General features: G+C 37.5%; 1 protein-coding gene across 1 annotated transcript; it reads right to left on the reverse strand.

The window, feature by feature from the left end:
• Positions 1-514: 514 nt before the first annotated feature.
• On the reverse strand, positions 515-19,260 carry LOC139473290 (uncharacterized). The gene is made up of 5 exons (XM_071255822.1): positions 18,957-19,260; positions 10,386-10,440; positions 7,086-7,164; positions 1,130-1,297; positions 515-607 (listed from the first exon to the last, which is right to left on the reverse strand). The coding sequence occupies exons 1-5, from the start codon at positions 19,258-19,260 to the stop codon at positions 515-517; spliced, it is 699 nt and encodes a 232-aa protein (XP_071111923.1).
• Between the last annotated feature and the right edge of the window lie 7,845 nt (positions 19,261-27,105).

The following is a 27,105-nucleotide window of genomic DNA, read 5'->3' on the forward strand; positions in this document are numbered from 1 at the left end:
TTTAAATGGGGTGCAAGATTATTGCATTTACATAACGATGTACATGCACGTGTGTGTGTGTGTGTGTGTGTGTGTGTGTGTGTGTGTGTGTGTGTGTGTGTGTGTGTGTGTGTGTGTGTGTGTGTGTGTGTGTGTGTGTGTGTGTGTGTGTGTGTGTGTGTGTGTGTGTGTGTGTGCGCGCGCGCGCCACAACACAGGGGCTCTATCCACTGGACTACGGAAGCGGTCTTGGTGACAGAGTTGAAGGTGTGTGGGCCGAGGCTGTTGGTGACAGAGTTGACGATGTGTGGGCCAAGGATGTTGGTGACAGAGTAAAAGATGTGTGGGCCGAGGCTGTTGGTGGCAGAGTTGAAGATGTGTGGGCCGAGGATGTTGGTGACAGAGTTAAAGATGTGTGGGCCGAGGCTGTTGGTGGCAGAGTTGAAGATGTGTGGGCCGAGGCTGTTGGTGACAGAGTTGAAGATGTTTGGGCTGAGACGATTTTTAACAATGATGGTATTGTATTGAAATGAAGTTACATAGGACCACGCACAAGAACGCGTTGTACTTGAAGACTGATGTGTTTGTCCATTGTGATTCTGACTGCGTCTGTAGGAATTGTCAGCATCTGTGAAGAAAACACCGTGGTATAACAAGACTGGTGAATTGTGACAGATGTTAACTTAACTAATCATGGTTGACTTGGATCTGTGACTATGTTACACGTCGATGTGCTGTGATGAAAACGTCCCCAGCACGGTCCCGAGGGATCACAGATGAATGTGTGACAGGACGATGTACAGTTATGTAAACGTTCCCAGCACGGTGTCTAGGGATCACAGATAGATGTCACAGTTCTCGAAAAATGTTTGTATGTTGCGATGAGCTTACTTCAACAAATGACAGATATGCACATTATTATTTTCTATAAAATCGGACTTGTGGTTGACTGTATGGACAATGTTAAATCTACCGATATTAAAACTAGCAACTTAATACAATAGGAAACTGATTATACTTTCTGTCAAGTCATACTCGTGAAAATAGCCATATTCCCAAAAGGGCTGGACATTTTTCTTCTCATTCAGACCAATCAATGCAAACTGTGTTAAAACTGGCAACGATTCAACATGTACAATATGAAACTAACTTTACAGTGTGGAATGAAGTTACTTCCAAAAATGGATGCCTCATCGTTCCTCGTCCATGTCACCATCCAGTTCCTGTTGGAGTCCCGAAACCAGATTTCCTTCGCAAAGGTAGAAATGTCGGGGTAGATTCGAACCTCAGCAAAATAAAGGAAATAACTTATCCCAAGCTGTTGAAGATAAAACAGTTTAATTTACTGAAAGCGTCATCTTAAACAAAACACCTCCAAATTTGTTTTTCCTACTTTTCTCCGCTGAAGACAAAATACATCGTAGATACATTTGATATGTAATAATCTCGAACTATTTCATGGGCATGGGTTAAGTCTAATATTTACAATAGGTTGAATGGTCAACTTTAGGAATCAGTAAGCTTTAATCCGAGAATGTTTGGTTGTGTTTTCTCAAAACATAATTAACACCATAATACTAAAATGTTTTGACTAAGAGACATTAGAACTATCTACCACACATACCGTGTAAACATTTTTCAAAACGACCCTTGCAGTTTGTACACACCACCCTCGTGTTATGAAGCGATAGACATGACGTCACAAGACGTTAAAAATGAGCGCTAACTTAATGTCAAACTTTGTTAATGTAACTGAACTTAACACACCCTCTCTAAGACGATCTTCGTCAGATTTCCCATCTGAAATAATATTGCCACATTTGCTTTAAATAATCTGGATCTCGAACACTTTGTTCCGCAACATTTATTCAGTAACATCGATATTTCAAATTTACTACCGGTCGGGTTTCAGAAAACTGCTTTCAAAGAAATAGTTTCATCTCCATTGATGCGATCATTAGCAGAAGCAAAGTCCTGCGTAGATTCGATACCCCTGGCGGAAATGTCATGATAGAATCATTTGTATTTGCATATTTCCAGTTGAATTTTTATCTGTATATTATGCATGTGTTGGAATCACGTGGAGCACTTCACAGTAACTCTGATTGAACCTATGTTCGTATCCTACAGTTATCAAACCATGCTCCGTAAACAATGTTGTTGTTGTGGGTAGTTTTACACATGCATCTCACAATTATGAAAGTTTGGGGAAAATGTTTTCTGGGAGGGAAAGTGTTGGAAACTAAATTCCATGTACTGAACCTAGACTATTGTGGACATAGCGGTTGACGCACAGTGGCCCCACAGACTGATAAGTCACTGACTTCACTGTGAACAATAGAAGAAGCCAGTTGCACTTGGAGCCTCTTTTGCTTTACTAGCAATGACAGACGGGCATTATTCTTCACCCACAGGCAATCACACCCCATCGGTCAATATACCCCTACTGCCCTGATGGGTGTATTAGATTTACATGTGTCGGCGATTCCCACAGTTTCCGTAGTTAGTGTAATTACTTTCCCGAAGCGTATTTTCCTATAAATGACAAACATGCATCACGGGTCAAGCTGACAAGTAGATTTTTTATATAATAGATAGATATTCTTTATTTCCTCCAGATATTGAAGATACATATCATATATGATATTATGTATAATTACAGAGCTGTACAGTAGTACAGTTGAACAATATCATTAGAAATGATAACTACAAAATGCATGACAATCAAGCATTCTTATAACTGTTTTGTAACAGATACAGCCATTTCCTACAATGCCTAAATACAATAACCATAAGGTCACCCCATAGACTTTGAGATAAAGAGCTAACACACTCAGGCATACCGCCTAGTAGTACAGACAGGATTATATCATCGTCCTCACTACATAGTCTTGCAAATGTAGAGACATCTATCACATCACAAATGATTTCAAATAGTTCATTTCTGTCATTCATATTCAATGTACAATACAAAAAGACATGCTTAATAATATCATGAGCTACAATTCCACATCGACATTCCCTGGATTCTATATTTATGCATCCCAGCCGTACAAGATGAGACAGGTTTGGGAACTGTTCAGGACGTTCAAGTGCAAGTAGCCAGAATCTGTGTTCTTTATCATTACGTAGCGAAACATATCTATCTAAGTTAAGTCTAGATAGCAGCTTAGAGCATACAGCTTCCTGGTCTGCAGAAATAATCCTTTCCTTAACAATATCAGACCATGCCTTTTTACTTGGGAAGCTACATTTAATTAGATAATCTTCTATTTCTGCATTAAGATTGTATTTTTTGACAAGTCTGAGCATGTTATATACAGGTGACAAAGCACATCGTTATTTGAGGTTATCCAACGCTATTTCGTATCTAAACTGCCCAAGGCGAGTAATGAATACCCTTTTAAAGACATAGCTGTAACTGGATCTGCATAGTTTTCCAAGTAGTAACAGTGACTGTTTGTCAATAAAGGATTGGAGAGATATCAAACCCATGTTATCCACAGCAACAGTACCTGATGTACATTTTGGAAGGCCCTGTATTTTTCTACTGAAATAACGTTGAATAACTTCCAGCATATCGTATTCTTTGAGGGTTAATAGCCCCCAGACATTACATCCATAGAGTCCGCATGGGAGTATCACTCGTTCCCAGATCCTTTTTGCTGGGATTGGATTCATGTCTCCAAACTTTAGTCCAGTATCATTATTACTATTTATTAACGTTTTTAACTTTTCACAAGCTAATTGTGTTCGTTCTAAGGAAGACTTATCAGAGCTTATCCTGACACCTGCATATATTATAGATTGCTGAAGTGGAACACACATACTGCCCAAGTACAGTGATTGAGAGCAGATAAATTTACGCTGCACATCAAATATTAGAACAGCGCTTTTCGTGACATTGTACTTAAGCTGACATTTATATGCATTCTGATTTACAACATTGAGAAGATCTTGAAGGCCTGTTGGTGAGCTACTAAATAGCGTTGTATCATCTGCCAAGAGCTGGCCTGGAGTATGTGCCCACGGCAGATTTAGTCCTTGCTTAGAGCGTTCCAGCTCGCATAACAGATCATTTATATATGATGTAAAGAGCCAAGCAGATATAACTCTGCCTTGACCAACTCCTTGGCGTAAATGAAACAAGTCTGATCTATAGCCTGCAAAGCTGACATAGGAGTACATAGACATATAAGAGCTACGTAGTATTCGCCATGTTTTACCCGTGATACCAAGGTCATAAAGTTTTAGAAAAAGGCCATCTAGCCATACCCTGTCGAAGGCTTTTTCATTATCTAGAAATGCACAGTAGACTGGACAACTTCTTTCATTGTGATATGCTATTGCTTCTAATAGTGTGAGGGCCGCAGTGTCTGCACCTGCATTCTTGCGAAAGCCAAATTGGAGAAGATGTGGGAAATTACAGTTTTTAGTTACCCAGGATTCGATTCTGTTGAGTATGAGCCTTTCCAAAAGTTTACCAAAAGCAGATGTCATAGTTATTCCCCTGTAATTAACAGGATCCGACTTGCTTTTACCATGACCTTTATGGATTGGGAGGATTTGACCTATGCTGTACTCACATGGTATATATTCATAGTGCACAATTGCATTGAATAAAACCATGAGATGGTGATGAATAGATCTACCTGCTTTTTTAATATGCTCGTTTGAGATTCCGTCATGCCCTGGTGATTTACCTGTTTTCAGAGATTTGACAGTATCCATCAATTCTTCAGCAGTGAACGGTTTTGAAAGGGGAGATGCTATAGCTACACCATTATTGTCATAAGAATCAGTGCTATCTAATACCTCATTTTCAAGGTCATTAACACGTTGTTTGACGTAAGAGGAAAATAGAACATCATGTTTCAGATCAATATCCGGGGCAGCTAGATTTCTGTAATATTCACCAAACATATCACATATATCCTTCGGGTCATTAGATGATTTATCTGAATAGACAAGTTGTTGAGTATGACCTTTGTTTTTACGATAACGTTTAGCTACCCTGAAGTATTCATGAACATCAACCTCAGCAGCTTCATAAACTTCTTTGTATCTATCATCTATCAGCTTTTGTTTTGAGATCCGATGCTGTTTTCTAAACAACCGTTTGGCTTCTTTGTATCTAGCAAAAAAGATGTTACTTTTATCGCGAGTTTTACCATTTTCCTTCCATTCTTTACGGCACTTGCGCATACTATTGTGTAATGATTTAAGATTATCCTTTTTCCAGTACGGTTTCAGCCTAGGTTGGAATTTTGATGAAGGAATGTACATTATTGCTGCATTTTGAAGGGCTGAGGTGATGTATTCACTGTAATATTGAATAAAGTCTACTGGCGTCTGGTAGTCTGAAATTGCAAAAACAGTATCACGAAGCCAGTTTTCAGTTTCAAAACGATAAAGCATTAGGTCCGTCTCAGTTGCTTTGCGCCAGTTAAGTTTATCCCCTCCATATTGACTAATAGGTGTTGTTACAGTTAGACAGGCAAGAATAGGCAAATGATCTGATACAGAGTAAGATACATTTGTATCAATGACAAATCCGACAACATTAGGTGTAAAATCAACATTTACAAAAATGTAATCTAGCATAGTCTTGATATTTCCACTTTTGGTGAAATATGTATATCCAGTGACGTCATCGATGGGGATCACAGAGTACAGAGATCTCTCATTCAATACTCTGCTTAAGTACTTGGAACGCAGTTTATCAGGAGTGCATAAGTCTGTGTTAAAGTCACCAAGGATGAAAGTCTGTCCATGTTGTGAATACACATCATATAATTGTATGACATAGTCAAGCGCTTCACAATAAACACTGTCGAGCACATTACTAGATGGAAGATATGTTCCTATAATAAAAACAGGAACATTGTTCATAGTCAATTTGATACTGATCGTTCGATCATCATCTGGGGTGTTTATCACAGACGAGACACAACAGTCCCATTTACGAACAAATATTGCTACGCCTCCTGAGCCTCTAGGTCTTGGTAGTTCTGATTTGTCACATTTGGAATACACACCAAATTCATCATGGATCCCATTTAAGTAGGATTCGTTTTGTCTGTTTAGCCAGTGTTCAGAAATGAACATTATATCACAACTTTCAAGTTTATCAGCAAGTTCAGTAGCAGCATGCATAACGCCACGCACATCCCATGTAGCAAGTCTGATCATAAGAAACAAGAGATAGGTCGCAAATAGTCGGGATCTTGATTTACTTGTCATGTTTAAGATCTTGACTGTTCATCATCATTGTGTACATACCATCTTTTGCTGGGAACCCACTCTCTACAGTTGACATTCTCTGGCCAGAATGTATCGTCTTCAAGCATGACCTTGGCACCCTGGTTAGGAACATGGATTCGTATGGTGTACGTTGGGTTATATGTCTTCCAGTGCTTCATTTGTATTTGCATATTTCCAGTTGAATTTTTATCTGTATATTATGCATGTGTTGGAATCACGTGGAGCACTTCACAGTAACTCTGATTGAACCTATGTTCATATCCTACAGTTATCAAACCATGCTCTGTAAACAATGTTGTTGTTGTGGGTAGTTTTACACATGCATCTCACAATTATGAAAGTTTGGGGAAAATGTTTTCTGGGAGGGAAAGTGTTGGAAACTAAATTCCATGTACTGAACCTAGACTATTGTGGACATAGCGGTTGACGCACAGTGGCCCCACAGACTGATAAGTCACTGACTTCACTGTGAACAATACAAGAAGCCAGTTGCACTTGGAGCCTCTTTTGCTTTACTAGCAATGACAGACGGGCATTATTCTTCACCCACAGGCAATCACACCCCATCGGTCAATATACCCCTACTGCCCTGATGGGTGTATTAGATTTACATGTGTCGGCGATTCCCACAGTTTCCGTAGTTAGTGTAATTACTTTCCAGAAGCGTATTTTCCTATAAATGACAAACATGCATCACGGGTCAAGCTGACAAGTAGATTGTTTATATAATAGATTTGAGTGCGACATGTTTTGTGTAGACACTACACCAACTAAGATACATTGTGAGTGATCTTTTCGATGAAGATGTCGAGTGACAACATAATGGTAACGATAATATTCACCTCAATCCACGGAGCTGTATCATCCAACCTTGGCTTCCAGGCAGAGAGACTATATCCAATGACGTTGCTTAATGGATACCTGAAATATTACAAGTCATACGGTGACCCTTTCCATATAAATAATGTGAAAATGAACTTTGCTTTTCATTTATGAATGGATGAGAGAATACATATATAAATGTCACCACTACTATTCCAGTAGTATATCAGTGTTAAAATAGGTAGCTCACCTGGATACATTAGTTGATGTGAACCTGTACTTCGTGTATCTGTATCTGTGGTGCTTGACATATAAGTTCTATTTCTATTAGTATTAGTCAGAGATGAGTTGATATTGACAATCAAGCAAGGTGCAATAAACTATTCTCATTTCAATTGGATTTCAATATTATGATTAATATGTTACTTATGTATTTATCTTGTGTTTAATAGTAATGCTTATATCGCATCGATTTAAGTCAGTTTCGGTGCCCATGTCACACCCTTATCATTGAATATTGGTTGACGAATGAAATTCTTCGTCGTGAAGACTTTGTCCTTTTTGCATTGCCCTGTGACGGAACTTGGTACTCAATCCATATGCCGATTTGGAAAATTATAAGCATATCAACAATCCCAAAGCAATAAAGTAAGTACTAGAAAAAAAACCCAGAAAGCTTTGATCTAATTGATATTTGGAGAGAAAAAAATATAGATGCAAAAATAATATTAATACACATGGTGGAAGAAAAAGCCAAAACAACAAGCTCGACTTGTTTTTGGTCTCACAAGACATAGCAAATATAACTATTGATTCTACAATTACACCAGGATACAAATCCGATCACTTTGCAATAACATTGACTTTTTCAAATACACTTAGCAAAGAAAAAGGTAGGGCTATTAGAAGTTAAATACTTCTGTACTGTTTAACAATGAATATATCATAATAGTGAAATATACACTAGAAGAAACAAAGGTAGATTATTTAAACAGTAAATGTTCCAAAGATGTAGCAAGAAAAACTGAAGACCTAAACTTAAAATTAAAAATCAATGATACTCTTTTTTTAGAAACATTTTGGATGAAAATGAGAGGCAAATCAATACCTTTTTCCACTTATTTAAAGAAAACCAAAAATGAAGAAAGTAAAAATATACAAAAGGAAAACATAAAGCAAATAGAGGAGGAAATTAGGGAAAATATTCAGAATATAAGTGAATCAAAGCTGTCAGACTTGTCTAAATATAAAGTACTTTTGGAAAAATTGAAAGAAGAATCAAGGAATTCAAATAAGAAACAGAATCCAGTGGTACGAGGAAGGAGAAAAAACATCAAAATATTTTTGTCATCTTGAAAACAGGAACTACAATGTATACCAGTAAACTAATTAACAGTATCATAACTGAAAAAGGGGAGTTAATAACCGATGGACAGTCCATCTTAACAGAACAAAGACATTTTTATAAGAAACTATACTCTTCAAACGAAGAAATAACTAAGGAATCCAAACATTAATTACATAATCTAAACACACCAAAACTTATTCAATCACAGTTTGATTATTTAGAACACCTGATTAACATAAATGACATAACAAAGGCCGTAAAATCAATGAAAAAATAACAAAAGCCCAGGTATTGATGGATTCCCTGTAGAGTTTTTCATTTTTTTCTGGAAGGATCTTAGAATATGGGTATACAGAGTAAAAGTTAATTTATTGATGAACTAAACTACATATTGTACAGATTCATCTGGAATGACAAAATGCACAAAATAAAATGAACAACTTTAAGAAGAAAATATGACAAAGGCGGAGTGAGAATGATAGAGATGAGGTATTTTAAAATTTCTCTAAAACTGTCAGTTCTCAAAAACATCTTCAAAACAAAAAGTGTAATAACCCTTGCATCTTTGCAGTGAAAAAACATCCTACTTAGGGCAAATGTTAAAAAATGTATACACTTAGCTGAATCTTACTTGAGAACATTGTATAGAAAACACAAAACTAACTCCACAAACATTGAAGAAGTACTATCAGAATCTAAAAAAAATATTTCATGACAACAAATTGTTTTTAAAGGGAATTTACACTATTAAAGATATGTGCAATGTAGGTGATATAATGCCCTTTAATGAACTTAAGACAAAATACCAAATTAAAGGCACAATTATTGACTATTACCAGGTTCTATAAAACATACCAAAATCTTGGAAAGATACTAATAGAAATAATCCCATTCTTGACTTAAATATATCGAGGAAGGATGTTTTTATCAGATACAGAAACATGTAAAATTACTTGTCTTTCAATATAAATTTATTCATCGCATCATTCATTCAAAGAAAGAATTGTATAAAATGAAAATTCTCGATGATGATCTGTTCTCTTTTTGTGAAACCGATTCTGAATCCTTACTACGTGTATATTGGGCCAAAGTTGAATGTTTTCTGAATGCAAAATGTTCAAAACAATTTACATTTTAAAATGATCTGTTTTCCTTGGGTACAACTCTAACATTCTGTTAAAACACATCATACTGGCACACAAAATATATATACATGTATCAAATATTAAGAAAAACAAATTGTCACTTGAAAACTTTCTGAGGACTTTTATCAATGTATTTCGGATTGACACATCAATTGCACTCAAAAACAATGCAATAAGACAGTTTGACAGAAAATCTGGCAATTGAATTGTCTAATTAATATGTCTCTATTTAAAACATGAACAATTTCCACTAATGTGCTGTAAGGATTTAGCTTCAAACTTAGTTAATAAGCATGGCAAATAGAGCTTGCTCGTTTCACCGTTTGTGAATATTGTTGTACAACTGTAGCCTGTGGCTACTCTCAGAATTTCACTTAAAGCTACAAGCTTTCCAAATCACTCACTAAACATCTCCCTGTGTCTAAGTCATGAACTGCTAAATACATGTTATGAACGTCATGTAATTAAATGAATGTTGGGAAATGTTAACAATTGAACGTTTTGAAGTGATCGCTGCTAATACAAGTCAATGCTGTAATTTAAAATATTGATATTGATAATGATATTGCTGAATATTGCTAAATGCGGCATAAAACCATACTCACTATAATTGACATTGCTCACTCATCTGTGATAAAACCATTCCACTGGGCAGAAATGCGCTGGTTATTTATTTTCATCCTGAAGAGTTGAGTCGATTGTACGTGATTGCGTGATTACACATCAACGTGTTGGAACCCTGGTCGGAATATTTTAAATAATGACACCAAGTCATATATCTGATATGCTGTTCTGATTCTAATCTAGTGGGGATGACAAAAACGTACCCATTGTCTTGTGAAGAAGCGTTGATCGCCTCGGTCACCCACTTGCCAATCAGACCTATGAAAGAAACAGGAGCGAAGTTACTACCAATTACAAATAGTTTAAAGTGAAACATGTTTTAGAAGATATAGACACATGTTTATAAATATCAAAATATCAATATTTACAATAAGCTTGTTAATAAGAATACATCTATCTTTGATAATGATTTCACGTGAGCAGTGGCATTGTTGACACATTGCAGGTTCCGTCTGTGACGTGTTACATACATATTCGTTTGTGACCGTGACAAGTTCATATTCGTTTGTGACGTGAGATTTTCATATTTGTTTGTGAAGTGACACATTCACATCAGTTTGTGTAGTGACACATACATATTCGTTTGTAACGTGACACATTCATATTCGTTTATGACATGACATACATATTCGTTAGTGATGTGACGCATTCACATTCGTTTGTAAAGTGACACATATATATTCGTTTGTGACGTGACGCATTCATATTCGTTTATAACGTGACACGTACATGTTCGTTTGTGACGTGACACATACATATTCGTTTGTGACGTGACACATTCATTTTCGTTTATAAGGTGACACGTACATGTTCGTTTGTGACGTAACACATTCATATTCGATTATAACGTGACACGTACATGTTCGTTTTAACGTGACACATACATATTCGTTTGTGACGTGACACATTCATTTTCGTTTATAACGTGACACGTACATGTTCGTTTGTGACGTGACACGTACATATTCGTTTGTGACGTGACACATTCATTTTCGTTTGTGACGTCACATACATATTTGTTTGTGACGTGACACATACATGTTCGTTTTTGAAGTGACGCATACACATACGTTTTTGACGTGACGCATACATATTATATAGAATACCAAACGAGCTCCCTTGTAATAACAATTTTATGAAATGTGTAAATTGTTCTGGTATCTGAAGAGCGAAAATACGTCTATGAAGCTATGAAACTATGAAAAGAGTTAAACGTTCATAACATTGGTATTACACGGGTCCGAGTTTGGTGTTTTATTTATTACTTGTACTTTTCACAAAGCCACCGTCGTGTGTAAATAGGCGGCAGACATCTACGCCATGCACAGCATCACCCAATTGGGTTTAACAGAATAACACTTCAAACACATTCAAAATTGACATGTATTTATTGAATACCATAAAATGGTCTACCTTTCGACTTCAGGTCCCATACTTTAACATAAACTTATGACTGTCGCTGCGCTACGATCGCTTTGTGGACACTGCAGCACAAAGTTTACAAATACGTCATCATACACTATGACGTAATTTGTGACATTTTTTTATTTAATAAAAGCATAACATAAGTAAGTATTTTGAAATATATTATTTCCAAGAAATGTAAACGTAATCTATAACATTTTATAATTATATATTCCAAACTGTCATTCCTATTGTAACATAATCTTTGTAACTGTCTGCATATGAACTTATCACGACCACTTCCGTCAATTTTGTTTTGACGTAAAAAACACGGATTTATTGAATCACGGATATTCTCAATAAATGTGTACTTCGACATAAATGTCACATGTCTATCATAGTTAGAATATGCACTTTCAATCATATGAATCATTGGACATTTAGATTTCAAACAAGGGCGCTTGTTTGATTTTTCTTGCTACATTCGGGTGCTTCCATATCACGATTAATAAAAAAAACGTAGAAAACTGACAATACCAGAACTTCTATCGATGGCTAGGCAGTGCATTGATCATTGAAGTTTTTATTGTAGGTGTTGTTTGAAAGACAATCAGCTCGATTTGAATGTTATACAATTTGGTTATGCTGTGTGATGAAATAAGAGTGTTGTAACACTTTTGATACAATGTATACGTGTCTGAAACCGCGACGTCATCACAGTGCGGTACTGAGCGGTGTACACAGCAAGCTGACGTCCAGGCACCCCGAGGGTTAAGTGAAAACAAGGGCCAGTAATGACGACCAAGCACAATGAGGGTTAAGTGAGATCAAGGGGCAGTAATGACAACGGTCATCATTCATCCCATGGTCTCCATCAATGTTCCGCGTTTAGATAAAAGAAAACTATGAAACTTCTACCCATCACTTCCACCAGCAATACCTCCAATACTACCAATACCACCCCTGCCACCATTAAAACCACCACCAACAACAACCCCCTACCACGCCCCACCAACACCCACACAACCACTAAAGACCTGTTCTAGTTTTCGCTGAAACATTGTAGTAACATGTTTTCAGACAGTGTTGTACTAGTTTTCGTTGAAACATTGTAGTAACATGTCTTAAGACCTGTTGTTCTAGTTTTCGTTGACTCATTGTAGTAACATGTTTTCAGACCATGTTGTTCTAGTTTTTGATGAAACAAAGAAAACATCGGATAAACCAGCCACAGGACCCTTGGTGATCATAAATGAGCAATACCAGGTCGATTTCCAGCTGATCGAACAATGAACATTGGCAGCCAAATTCACGAGCTCGTTTCCCAGCCCGATCTCTTCTTTATCTCAACACCTCATATGTGTTTATCATAAAAACGCCTTTAAGGTTCATTTATTTTTCATTTCAAAACCTGTCCTATATATAAAATCCCACGAGATACGCCATGAAATGTTGCACGAATGTCCACGCTAACTTGCACTGTTTCCAAATCCAAGGAGTATTGTCCATGAAACGCATATTATTCTTACAGGATATCCAGTATTCCATGACTCACTCACTCACTCACCTATTATATCAATGACACGTGTTCAACTACCTGTATCTGCAAGATTTTCATTATCAACCAGACCAGAACATCATCGGATAAAAAGACAGTGAAAATATTACATTTTAGATAGAATATAGAATGCGGAACAGCAGGCTAAAAATAAAGCAGGCTAAAGATAAATGAGAGTTATCTCCCTTAGGCTTGTTACAACAATCAATCATCGATTTTCATATTGTTATAGAGCAAACCATTTCAATACTTATATCTATAAAAGTACAAACCATTTCAGTACTTCAATAATCTCCGGCACTATCTATAACATAGAAGATAAACCTACTGTGTTTTGAAATTTGATGTAGTCCGCTGTGTAGACACCTCTGTATTTTGATATCTACTCCACAGTGGGACTACATCAAATTTCAAAACACAGTAGGTTTATCTCCATTCGACCATGACGGCAACAGCGCTTTGAAAACGGAGCTCTTTTGCAACGCGTAACAACAAAGGTACACAGGTCCGTAATCTTAGATCATTCCAAAAAGTGGTCACAGGTATATGTAACAAATATTACTAAAGTTCAAGATTAAAAACACCATAGTCGTGAGAAGTAAGTGTTCAAAATACATAGTTTTTCAAAAAGAAGTTGACAAAAACCCTCCAAACCTATTCCAAAGAAGATACCTTTTCTGCACTGTTTGGACTGACCAAGTCATTTCTTGGAATTATACTAGAGAGGTCATTTCTTGGAAATTGAACATGCCATTATGATTGTAGGTTGACAGATTGTAAAAATAGTTTTTAAAATGCTAAACGAATATATTTCTACAACAAACTTTATGAATTAATATGCTATTGTGTATTTAACATACGTTATTACGCTAATAAGTCTTATTAGTTTGGTAGAAATTACCCAAGAAGATAATTTAAAAAAATCAAAATAAATGCCTCTCCACCCAGAACTTGGATGTGGCAGAACTTGACCTACATCACGGTTACTCACACCTCACAACTATCAATGGCTGACAGTGTTGTGTTAGCATTTTGCGCCTCAGACAAGTTACTACACGAGCAAGATGATTTGACCTGTTAATTTCTAGATTTCATGGATTCAAAGCCAGAGTGTGAACGCAATGAGACCTTTGTGGCCCAGATATAGTGATTCCTGTATAATTTTCTTAATTGTGCGTGTTCTGAAATGAATTTCATCAAGTTTGATAAGCGTTGACTTCAATGATGTCGGGACCTAGAAGGGAAAATATCTGTATCTAATACTTTGGTAAATAGTAATTTCAGAAAGGGAATGAGAAACGGTCCCGCACACTTTAAAAAACTCTGAAGGTAATCCGTCCTCTCCAGGTGCTTTGCCGAGGTTTAGATTGGAAATGGCTTCTTCTATCTTGTATGCAGTGATTTCGTCTGATAAATCATTAATATAATATATACTACAATTTTCACAAAAATGGTTATCAAGGAATTGGGAAAGCAAATGATCAAATTCAGAACAATCTTCTATAGTTGCAGGGTTCAATAAGTTTTTAAAATAGGATGCCCAAGCGTCAGATGATATTGTATTACTAGAGTTCTTATTTTGTAGGGCACGTTTAAGTGTATCCCAGAGTCTCTTGCAGTCATTATCCTTCGCAGCTGCATTTATCCCATCACTCATTTTCATATCATAGATTTTCTTCTTCCTTTCACAGCACATTTTAAAATCTGCCTTTGCATCAATGTATTTTTGAAAATTTAGCGCACATTTATATTTTCTGAACTTGTTAAGGAGTCTATAATTTCTATATAACACAGTCTTCATCAAACCAAGGAGGTTGTGATCTTTTAGTTTGCTTAGATGCTGTGAATCATAATTTCAGATAGTTTGTCAATGGCTATGTTAATGTTATCATCTAATATCACTAAGATTTGTTCATACATAATCTGACTTGTAGTATTCTGAAGACATTGCAAATATGACCCTTAGTTTTCAACTGGTAGAATTTATCTCGGAACAGTCTCCACTATACCATCTGTGGTTTCTGGTGATTCTATTACTTGATTGTATAATACATTTATTGTACATTTGACAGGCATATGATCTGAATCTGTACGCTCGATTACTGACATATCAATGACATTTTGGAAAAGATCACTGGAAACTATAAAATAATCTACAGTACTGCATCCTGTATGTGACACAAAAGTGAAGTTACTCGGGATATCCAATGGGGCTCTGCCATTTACAATAAGTATGCCGATTAATTTACACAAGTTCAGTAACGCTCTACCATACTTAATTCTTTTATAGTCACGAACACTTCTTGTAACTGAAAAATTATTTCTGACATAATGTGGATCAATTGGTAAATACTTCACATCATCATCAAGGATAAAATCCCAGTCACATCCTGTTCTTGCATTAAAATCACCACATAACATGAATTTACAGGACTCATCATAATCATGTTTGATATGTACTAACTGATTTTCCAATCTATCTATACCATTTTCCTCACAATTATTGTAGAACGGAGATGATTCAGGATGGACATAGACAAAAGCAATGAAAACGAGTATTGGACTTTCAGCATTCAGAATCCTGAAAAAGATAACATTATCCGAATGTGAATAAACTCTCTCGAAGTATCCTGCCAAACAATGTTTTATGCAAACTGCAATTCCACCAGATAACCTTCCACGGTCAGAGAGACGTTTTGCATCACAAACATAATAATCATCGTTCCTGAATACGTTCGTCAATACATCACTAGCATCTGTACACATTGTTTCAACAAAACAGAATATGTCGAGATTCTGGCAGAATGAAATGAGGTCACCAAATTCAGTCTTGGATTTTAGTCCTTGGATGTTCCAGGAACATATATTCAATATGTTAAGTATATAATCAGTGTTATTTTCATGAGCGTCATTGAGGCCACGACCATCATCCTATTTGCCATTACTATAAGCTGATGTAGACGTTGTTGATGATGACTATGCAGCAGGTGCTGACGGCGATGATGTCTCAGTAGGATTGGGTGATGATCTTGTCCAGTTCCTACGCTGTCCAACTTTGTGTGTCGTCGTCTCCCAGAACAAAATCTGAACCATCAACTACCAGTTTATCGTAGCTCAAATAGGCAACTTTGTTCTCTTGTCTGGCTCTCGTCATAAAGGGAAACAACTTTGATCGAAACCCCCTCACTCTCTGGGTGTAGTCTTCTGAAACCCTGTACTCTTTATTCCCCTTCAGAAGCTTTCTGGCAGCTTCCATCACGGCTGCTCTGTCCTTGTAGAAAGAGAACTTGACAATTATCGGTCTACTTCCAGATTTTGAGTGCAGCCGATGTGCTCTTTCTATGCTGATTGATTGAACTTCGATTTTAGGGTAACGTCCTTAAAATCTTTGACACATGACTCACACTCTTCCCTTGTTTCACCATTCTTTTCTTGCAGACCACGAAAGATTAAATTTGATCTTCAATGCTGCCATTTCTGGATTCCAGGGCATCAAGTTTCTGTTTCAAACTTGTGTTTCCTCTTGATGGTCACGAAGTTTGTTATCATAGTCCTTTGTGAACAGGTCCATCTTGTCATTAAGTGAGGTAATCTGTGTTTGTATTGCTTTGAGTGTTATGGCGAGATCGTCGAGTGTTGATTGGCTATGTGAAGTTTCAGGAGTCAAACATTGGCCAGAAACATTTTGTGCAGATAATCTAGTCTGTACACTTTCTGAAGGAGGGGGTATTTTGGGTGGTCATGGGTTGGATTCAACATATCCCGCTATCAATAAAAGTGACAATTATAACAGAGTGAGTAACCAACCTTATACCACTTGGCAGCTGTGTACCGGGGTGGCTTCCACGTGAGTATTTTCTTCTCGGACAAAAACATCCTATTCTGCTCCTCCAAACGACAATATCCACACCAATGCTTTTGGATGGCAAGGGTGTAAATATCTGTGCTAATACTAGTACACACCTTGTTCTTGCACCACTTCTTAATATCTGGAAATCACATTTTTATTCTCCGGTGAATGTGCTGTGTCAACAAAATTGAAATGTCATGTGACTATTCCTGTATCCTGTATCCATGATCTTTCGAAGGGAGGAGAGTCTTCTGATGGATTTTCAAATCTCCTGCCAAATCCTCATGGTGATGGTTGGCGGAGATGGCAATGAATATAGATCACAAAAAGGTTTGTAAATAACATGTTGTCATAAATAAAGTTTCTTCAAACACGTTTATATAATGTTATATTTTCTTTCATTGTCAGTTGTTTCAAAATTACCTGTTCCGAGTCTGTTCGTCATCGAACATGTGCCTAACAGTTTCATATACATTTCGTAAAGTCTTGTAATCTCATCATCGAAGCAGTCAGGGATAGGGCCTAGAACATCATATCATCGCCAAAAAAATCCTATATTAACCTGCTGTATTTCCTCTATTAGACCCTATTTCCTCTATCAATTTCGCGAGGGCCGTTGCCTCGGTGTGTATAAGAGACCTGGCTTGTATTAGAAACCCAGCGTGTAATAGAGGAAAAATAGTACGTTTTACCGTTTATGTAGGGGTGATAGATAGGCAACTTTTTCTTTATGAATCGATATGTAGGCTATAGATGTATTCATACACACGTTTATTTGGGTGAAAAGGCTTAATATATTTGAAAGGGTTACCGTAACAAAAAGCAAACCTCTTTTTAACCAATCAGAATCAAGCATTCATCATTGTCATGGTAGAATGTCAGTTAACACCCCTTACGTCGCCGGGTCTTACGTATGGGTATATGAGTGGGTTAATGACCTTGTCCCTCGTTACGTAATACCTCTGTCTAGAAAACCTGACTGCCATGGTCAGTCAGAGAGAGAGACCCAGATCATCGACATGAGCTGGCAGATACAATGTCGCCTCACCAACGACCAGTGTACATCCGACTTTCCGACTCAGTGTCAGTGACAGAGCGGATCTCCGAACCAGGGGAACATATTTGCCAGTGGGTCCCAGTGTGCGTTCTGTCATGTGATTACCATTATTTGTACCATTTCGACATATTTCAAAATGCAACAATAAAAACGGCTGTTGTCGTCTTACGTTTCACCACGTAAGAGTTTTGTCTTCCGTCACCACCCTGAGCTAACATCCGAGGGCGAAACGTACGCCCTTGGACAATATGACTAAAATATTAGTCTGCAACTCAAAAAAATAAATATGAAACACTATAGCTTATTTCAGTATCAAGATGTATACTTTCATGAATTGTTTGGATTATCTGCGTATCAGAGTGCCTCTCAACTGATGCTGACTTCAGCTGTCGATACTGTCTTAGATTGGCACGTGTGTCTCTAACGTCCAAACCTCCCTACTACAGCGACATAAAAATATTATATCTACCACTGTTCCTGGACACACGTTGTCCTTGAGTCCTCATATCTCAAATGCGATGCCAAGGGATTCCTGCTAGAATTGAATTTCTGGGTAATCCATATGTGAGTCTAAACAGGATTTTAACTCAGAATTAAATACTGTTTTTGACAGATTTCACTCTATGTTGTGAAGTGATAACGTATGAAAATAATATATCAAACGGAATTTTAAAGAATTGAAGATGTCCTTTGGCGTACTGTTTCATCCATGGTACAAATCTTATTCGACACCTACGGGTAAATAATAAGTCTCCTGCTTAAATTATCAATACAAACATAGAATAGGTATAACAGAATAAACGAACCGAGTCGAGTGTTCCTTTGTATTGAACGTCAGAATGCTACTTGTCAACACTGTTATCTCTTAAAATTGGATCTAAGGTGAAATAATCTGGAATTCTCACCTGGTGTTCTGTAGTACGTATAACCAGATGCGGGAACAAATTCTACAGGATAACCCAGGGGGCAGATACAGTCCTGGGTGGCCTGGTTGTAGAAGAAGTTACTGACACTGAATCGGTGGCAGAACAACAAACACTCCACCAGACTAGTCGCATTGCCACGTCGTCTTATGCCTTTCTCGATCCACAAATCCTTGTAGTAGTGGCATTCATACATAGTATTGCATTGTGTCAAAGTGATTCTCTGACCATTTGCCATACCGATGTACAAAGCAGCTGCCCACACGGCCCAGTATCGGACCAACATGTCTGTGGGTAGTTCCAGCTGGTTCGTCGACTGAACGTCACTCCTGCTACCTGCAATGTTCTCTCCAAGTCCTCTGAATCACGGGCATCAAGTATCGTCTCCAGGATACACTTGGGTGATCTAATTGGCGCGGTGTTAGTGTGGTCATACCCAGGCTCCTTGCCAACAGGGTAAGAATGGTTACATTATTAACGTGTTTCACCGATTGGCTCTTCAGTATATTCAGATTGCTGGCATGCTTCTCTGATTGGTTGGAACTTCTGATTGACGTTACCGTACATGGGTTACCTATTGATTTTTAATGCTCGAAATCGTTAGTTATAATTATAATTCAGACATGTACAATGTGTTCTTCTATTGCTTATTCCAAGCTGAATGATGTTACCCTACATTGGTTACCCATGTGCGAAATCATTAGTTATAGTTACAGTTCAGGCAATGTCTTCTTCTATTGGTTATTCCAAGCTGAATGATGCATATTTAAGTAGGAATACTTCACAATGTTTGTGTGGATGATTATCGAAATTTCCGTTGCGGGAGATGAGCTGGGGAGAGGCATGACTGAAACAAGACAGATGCAGAAGCTGATCAGATGAGCTGAGATGGCCTTACGGCTGGTGCTTAGTACAAAATCGAAGAGAAATACTGGAGCTGCGTTGCTAAATGAACATGAACAGTAGAAATAGAATGCTGTACCATATTTTTTTATGGATCAGAGGCCAGCGCAACCCTTCAGACATTCTGATATATAAGACACAGTAAAGTTATAACTCTCAGGCACAATGTAGTAATAATTAGATAAGTGCAGTAAGATTCAACACATATAGTCACGTGACGTCATAACATTTAAGAAATGAAATGTTGCTCTTTTTTAGCTTATATAGCGGGAAAACTAAAAAGTTGCCGTTTCCACTTGATTCTAAATGTTCACTGAGTGGAATCGTGCGGTTGTGTGGCTGCTTTATTTGTGAACAGTGAAGATTCATTCTTCTTTTTATTTTAAGTTCTGTCTACTTTTCATTGCATCCACTGCAAACAATCAAGTAAAATTTACTTGATTTAGAAGCATGTGGAAAAGGCAACTTTTTAGTTGTCCCGCTATATAAGCTAATTTTTTATCATGAACCTACATTGCTTCAAAAAGAGCAACATTTCATTCATAAATACGCGCCTACGTTCAATGTAAAGGCGTAAATTATTTGTCCCTTGTCACCTTGGTATTGTGACGTCATAGTTTCCTAAATGTTATGACGTCACGTAACTATATGTTACTACTTCATGACCGTTAGTCCGTTATTCAGTTATGGCCTGATTAGACTCAAAACGCTGGCCTATTAAAACTGTGTTCAATCTTACTGCACTTATTTAATTATTAATATATATATATACTAGTACTTTACAAGACCGGGAAATTAACGTGGGTGTACATATTTTCACATCTGACCTGTGAACTGGATTTTTTTTAAAGATACGATGACAAACAATTTAAAGGGATCGACAACAACACAATAGAAGGATGCTGAACTTTAAGTTTATCATTATTTCGGGAGGCACCATAGGAGTTGTTTCAACCTCTAAATCAGTCATGTTTGTATGTTGTGCAAAGAAGATGATGACAGTACGTACGCATCATGATCACCACTACGATGCCTACGCCGTGATATTTCTGGAATATTGCTAAAAGCGGCGTAAAACCATATTCACTCACTCACTCACTAACTACGATGCCTCCTCCCCTACTGGGTATGCAAGCCACCACTACGATGCTTCCTCCCCTACTGGCCCCTTCGATGACAACCACGTGTTCCACAGATACTCCAGGAACTTCGAAACATGCTCCAGCAGATATGGACAGATGTCCCACAGAACTTTGTGCGACGCCTGGTCCATTCCTGGAGACGAAGATTTATCGCAACCAGAGGTGGACACACACGCTATTGATTTGTAGATTGACATTTTCTGAAGTCATGTATGGCAAATTAAACCATTTGAACACTTACAGGAGTCTTTTATCTGTTGCAAACCGCAAATGTTTGGTAAAAAACTAAACTTTGCATTTAATCTTATTCAATGTCACAGGAACTTTTGTTGTTCAGTATATAACAACTGAACTGGAAGTCACTTATCTTTCTCTGAAGACTGTCCAATCAGAAAACAACAAATGGAGACAGGTAAACTGATGTTCACCAGAAAGCTTGCTCAAAACACAGAATCAAAGGAAATCTATGCACCCATCACCAGAACACCCTCTGACACCAGACCGCCAGTACCAATATAATGTCAAACAGACTTGACATGGTTAAAATGGATATTCCTCACATGTTCCACTCAGGTTGCAGAATAACTTACTTCACCGAAACTATCAAGTTCAACAAGAGTTTGCCACTAACGTGGCCCCTGTTGCAGAATTTATGACATAATTAAATCTAAACAAACCCTACCCTTTTTTGATCGAGGTGGAACTTCTTATGGAAAGTGCAAAAAAAAAAGAGTTTGGAACCTAAGTCTATCCTGTTGCCATGGAAACGTAAAAAAATAAAACTATCTACAATTTCAAAAGGCACCAGTGCAGCATGTACCTGACAGACGGTTTATGAGTTATGCTCCGGAAACGAAACGTGACGGACGGACGGAGCCCGTTTGGGATAATAAAAGTTCCCATTTTCATCTTTATCTCAAGAATCATCAATCCTCTCCACAACCTCCATCGGAAAGAAATGTTGACAACATACAAAAAGCAAAAGCAAACCTAGAACAGTCTCTTCCAACTATTAGTCCAGGATTTAAACATAATATGTCAATGCAAGCGAACAACCAGTCCAAAGTATCACAGTTTTAAATTTAGCTTAAAGACATAAAATAGCTGTGATAATTATTTGAATGAACCACTGAAAGTCACACCAGGTAAGGGTAAGTACGTCCTGCCCTTCCGTTAGCACCCGCTGTTCACACAATTTTCATCAAAAAGTAAGTAGTGATTACCTGACGCTGCACAGCAGTACTCCTGCCTTGCGACGGCGACCAGACAATGAAGTGATCGATAAACAAGAATCACCAGTGACACGATAATGCATTTATTGATTTTGTGAAAACTAATACAAACGATGTGTTAATTATGAATTACATATTGTGTGTACAAGTGCAGAGATGCTGAAAAATGTTAAAGAATTATATATTCGTTTTGCAGTACATAATGGGGCAGGTTTAATGTATCGGACCAAACTTATTAAAACCATCAGCATTCTGTCTTCAAGAAACTGTTGTAAACAGTCAGATACTTTGGACTTGCTTCAGTCCATTGCCTTCCATCCTTCTTTCTCCGCACTGGAGGATCTTCAAACTGGAGGGTCTTCAAACTGGAGGATCTTCAAACTGGAGGACCGTCAAACTGCAGGATCTTTACACTGGAGGATCTTCAAACTGGAGGATCTTCAAATCGGAGGATCTTCAAACATGGTAAGGCAGGATATTATCCATAGCCATGTTCTACTTAACACCACTCTCTATGCCATTGCAGTATGAGTGACATTGCACGCTTAAACTATATACAGCCCTCTTTCAGCTCTTTAGCAGTCTCATTTTCAAGACCTGTATGCCAAATATAAAGTGTTCTCATGCTGATTAAGTGATTTAGATATTGTGGGGTACACTGTAGATCATGACATAAGGACTTCATATCTTTGTGCACCGCCTCCGTGGGAGAGAGTCCGCCCGGAGAGCGGAAGGTCCGGGGTTCGATCCCCGGCCGCGTCATACCAAAAGACGTTAAAAGATGGTACTTGTTGTTACCCTGTCTGACGCTCGGCATTAAGGGGCTAAAACAAGGACTGGTCGGCTCGGAGTCAGTATTTTGTGTCTGAGTGGGGTATTCATGTTAAAATGCGGCATGGTATCTCAGTGAGCTAGCACTATACATCGGCATCAGTCCGGACTAGTACAAGCAGCCACACAAACACACAACGTAGATGCATGTCGCTATATAAGTGCAATAATCTTGGACGCGACGTTAAACCCCATTTCACCAACCCACTGTAAAGGGGTGAACTGTAAAGATGTCTAGATCAATAAAAACTTTATACTCCGTTGCTGTTGTTGCTTTATAAATTTCAGTCAAAATTTTTACATTTGGTCCTTAATTTGTTTTCTGAGCATATGTACAAAACCTTTAAGAACAACAAGACAAAGACAATTAATTTTAATACAAAATGATAATCAGGTTAATAATGAAATATTTTCCATTCATGAATTCAATACCTGCGTAGTGCACGCTCCCGATGTTCATACAAGTGCAGATACTATCCATTGTGTGGATCAATGCTCATGACATCAATCACTGGATTATCTGGTCCTGATTCAATTATTTACAGACCTCCGTCAGACAGGTGGAATATTGCTGAGTGCAGATTTGAACTTGGTTCTTTTATGAGATTGCAAATATATATAGAAAATCCTTCATTGGTTGTATTTAGGATTATGGTTAATCATTGAGAAAGGGATTTGGTGACATTTGCTGTATCCCGCAACATACCTTATGTTGTACAGGGTTTTATGGAGCTCTGGAATCCAGTACACAAGAGGTGTGGCCATGTCTTCATGCTAGATTCTTGTCACCCTGATTACAGTAACTTTCCACGTATTATATCCTGTATGCTTTGTCGAACATACAAAATCGAAGGCAAATGAGTAGTGTGTTACCTAACCATAGCCACAGGAAAGACATATCATTAAAACGAATCAGCATTATGAAAAATACTTAAGGATATATTATTATACTCAATTCCTGACTCATCGACAAAGACAACCAGCACTCATTCTCCACACTCAGACAATGCATGGAAGTTACTTTATTAACCTTTTATCTTGAATTTAAAATCGGATCATTCGGAGAAAAGGAGACGTATTTGTTAAAAGTATTTAAGCGTACGTGAGTGAAGTCAGCGTATGATGCTGTCATTGGTAGAATGCACTAACTGAAAAGGAGGAAACAGAATTGGAACAAACCTATTCTGCCCTAACCAGCTGTCATCCATGAAACGATTGTACGTGTTCTAACTTGCAAAGCCTCAAACAGCATAACCAGGGTACAGCCGGTCTTAATTAGTAACAAATTTCTATTTTTTGGCAATCTCATAATGGGATTCAGTTCAATTCTGTCATTGGATGTTTCCGCTTTGTACACCATTATCCAAATTAACAAAATAAGGAAAAAACTCATTCGTTTATCCACTGAGCATTTCTCACTAAACGTGGTGACCGTATGAATAGTTACGTCTCTGTCTTCAACTCTTAAAAGAGGGAAGGGGGGAGGGGCACGGGTGGCCCAGTCGTCTAGGCATTTAGGCAAAAGGTGGTGGTCCCTATTGGGAAACCAACCGTGGTCCCCTCCTTGCTGATATTTTTGTGTGTCGAGTCAGCATTCCTGCTGGGTTTGGCAAAATGAAAATAAGAGAATTGTGTGTGTCAAGAGTCTGTTTTAGCAGAGAATTCTTATAATTATGGAAAGGGTTTTGTCGCTAATGTTCCCATTATTTGGTAAGACAAAGTGTCTGCTATCAACTACTTTTTGCGTCAAGGGGTTATTACGTACAATAAGTACATTCGTCAATAAGTGTAGACATTAATGTTCAGTCAAGTCAGATTAGTTATGTGTTGTATTCCTCCATGTATTGATATTTCTGCATCGGGTGTGACGAAGGTAAACAACATTCTGAATAGTTTAGTTTGAGTGATCGATCTGAATGCAGTTAGAACGCACTAATGTATCACTATGTAATTAACCAGAATCTTGGCCTCTGCATTCATTAAAGGAGCACTCTGCGCCACGATCTGGTTCCATCTCAGTCTTGGTCTGGACATTGTGATTAGTGACTGAGACAGCCTAAGACACTGTTTGTGTGTAATTGTCTTCATCAACTTCATATACATATAAGTAACCGACACAGTAATAGATTTTGGATGACAGGAATCAAAATTCCAAAGTGACCCGAGTCTCCTTTAAGGCTGTTGGTCCACCGTCCAGAAACCAATTATCATAACTTTCCTGTACAATAAGAAGAGGGTTTTATACCTCCAGGTTTTTTTGTTTTCATAATTTTCATGAGGAAAACAAGTTGTTTTCCGTTTCCGGAACAGAACTAAAAAAAACGTTCAATATTTATTGTTGAAACTGGCTATATAGATCAGTCTAGTGTGGAACAGGTGCATTTTGATGATTTTGGAAGTTGGTCTTCATGAAGAGAGTTTATGGATGTCAACTTCTTTATTATGAGGAACACAACGTTCCGAAGTATATGCTTACTCCTTCATCAGGTGAATGAATGACATGAGACAGGGAGCATGTATATGTTCATGTATTGACAAAAAGTTTAATAACATAACAAAAGGTGGAAACCAGCAAGGAATGGAAACTAACAAAAAGTTGATTGGCTCTGATAGGTGATTAGCAATAGACAATAGAGGCAAACACTTTACAGCAATTAGCGCTGATAGTGTAGTGTAGAAGCCAGTACTTAAGTTATATAGATAGGTAATACGCAACGGACAATGGGCAAACGGCAGCCATGAACCGTGACCAGGGAACCTATCTGCCGGGTACTTGGGACTTATTGCTTTGATCTTTGTCACTGCTAATTATCTAGCTGACTTCCACTTGCCCATTGCCATTTCCATTCATCACCTATCAGTACTAATTACTCGGCCTCCCGTTTGCCTTTTGCCTCATGTCATTCATTCACCTGATGAAGGAGTAAGCACATACTCCCAAACGCTGTGTTCCTCATAATAAAGACGTTGACATCCTTAAATTCTCTTCCTAATGTGTATCACTTCTAAATGCATTTCAATGACCTGAAGTTGGACTTCGACTGAAAATGAAGGCATATATTTATATATATATATAATGATGTCAACAACTACAGAGGGATAACTCTCTTGTGAATCTTCAGTATCATATTTACTTTTATTATTAACAAGAGACTAGTGTCTACGGCCAATACCGTGCATAAAATTTCGGAAGCAGAGGCTGGATTTAGAGAAGGATACAGTTGATAATGTCTTGATACTACAATCTCTGGTACAGCGCTATATCAACAACAAAATGGGGGAAGTTTTATGGATTATTTGTTTCTATTTGATTCCATACACAGGTGTGATCTATGGAGAATATTTACTGCACGCACATGGACATAGTTCCAAAATACTGAAGTTATTATGTAGTATATATGCAAATGTTAAAACGTGTGTACGGGACAAGGGTTTGATGTCTGATATGTTTGAATGCAAATTTGGCGTCCGCCAAGGATGTATATTGATTCCGTTTATATTTTTTTTTTATTACTGAATTTGTATCGGAAACAATTGTACAAATGGCATTCATGATCAATTACATCCAGATATTGTACATGTCCAACTCTTTCTTTTATTATTTGCAGATGATATTATCATGTTCTCAAGCACAGCTGGGGGCATAGTCAAAACCAAAAATTATTGAATTAAAAAATTGTTGCAAACTTGACAAAAATGCAAAATGGTCCTTTAAAGCTGAAAATTTGAATGTGATGACACACCATAAATATTTGGGTGTATATTTCAATAACAGTCTAAATTGTCCAAAAAGGTTTTATTTGGTATATTAAAGAATATACATATCCTTGTGATATACGTTATAAGTCATACTTTAAGATCTTTGATGTTATGATTAACCCAATTTTACTTTTCGGTGCGTAATTATGGGGTGAATTTAATGATATTGAAAAGGTCCACGAGAAAAATTCTCGGTGTAAAACCCACCACATCTAGCGCAATGGTTTATTGGGTATGTGGTAGATTTTCCTCATATATTCACAG

Source organism: Haliotis cracherodii, unplaced genomic scaffold (genome assembly GCF_022045235.1).
Source record: "Haliotis cracherodii isolate W230 unplaced genomic scaffold, xgHalCrac1.p SCAF_27, whole genome shotgun sequence".
Lineage (NCBI taxonomy): Eukaryota > Metazoa > Mollusca > Gastropoda > Lepetellida > Haliotidae > Haliotis > Haliotis cracherodii.

Excerpts from the sequence above, each read along its gene's own strand:
- LOC139473290 (XM_071255822.1), bottom strand. The coding sequence starts at position 19,260 with ATGTTGGTCCGATACTGGGCCGTGTGGGCAGCTGCTTTGTACATCGGT. Across the intron at positions 10,441-18,956 it reads TACGTACTACAGAACACCAG|GTCTGATTGGCAAGTGGGTG; the intron begins GTGAGAATTCCA and ends TTTCTTTCATAG. Across the intron at positions 7,165-10,385 it reads GCTTCTTCACAAGACAATGG|GTATCCATTAAGCAACGTCA; the intron begins GTACGTTTTTGT and ends GTAATATTTCAG.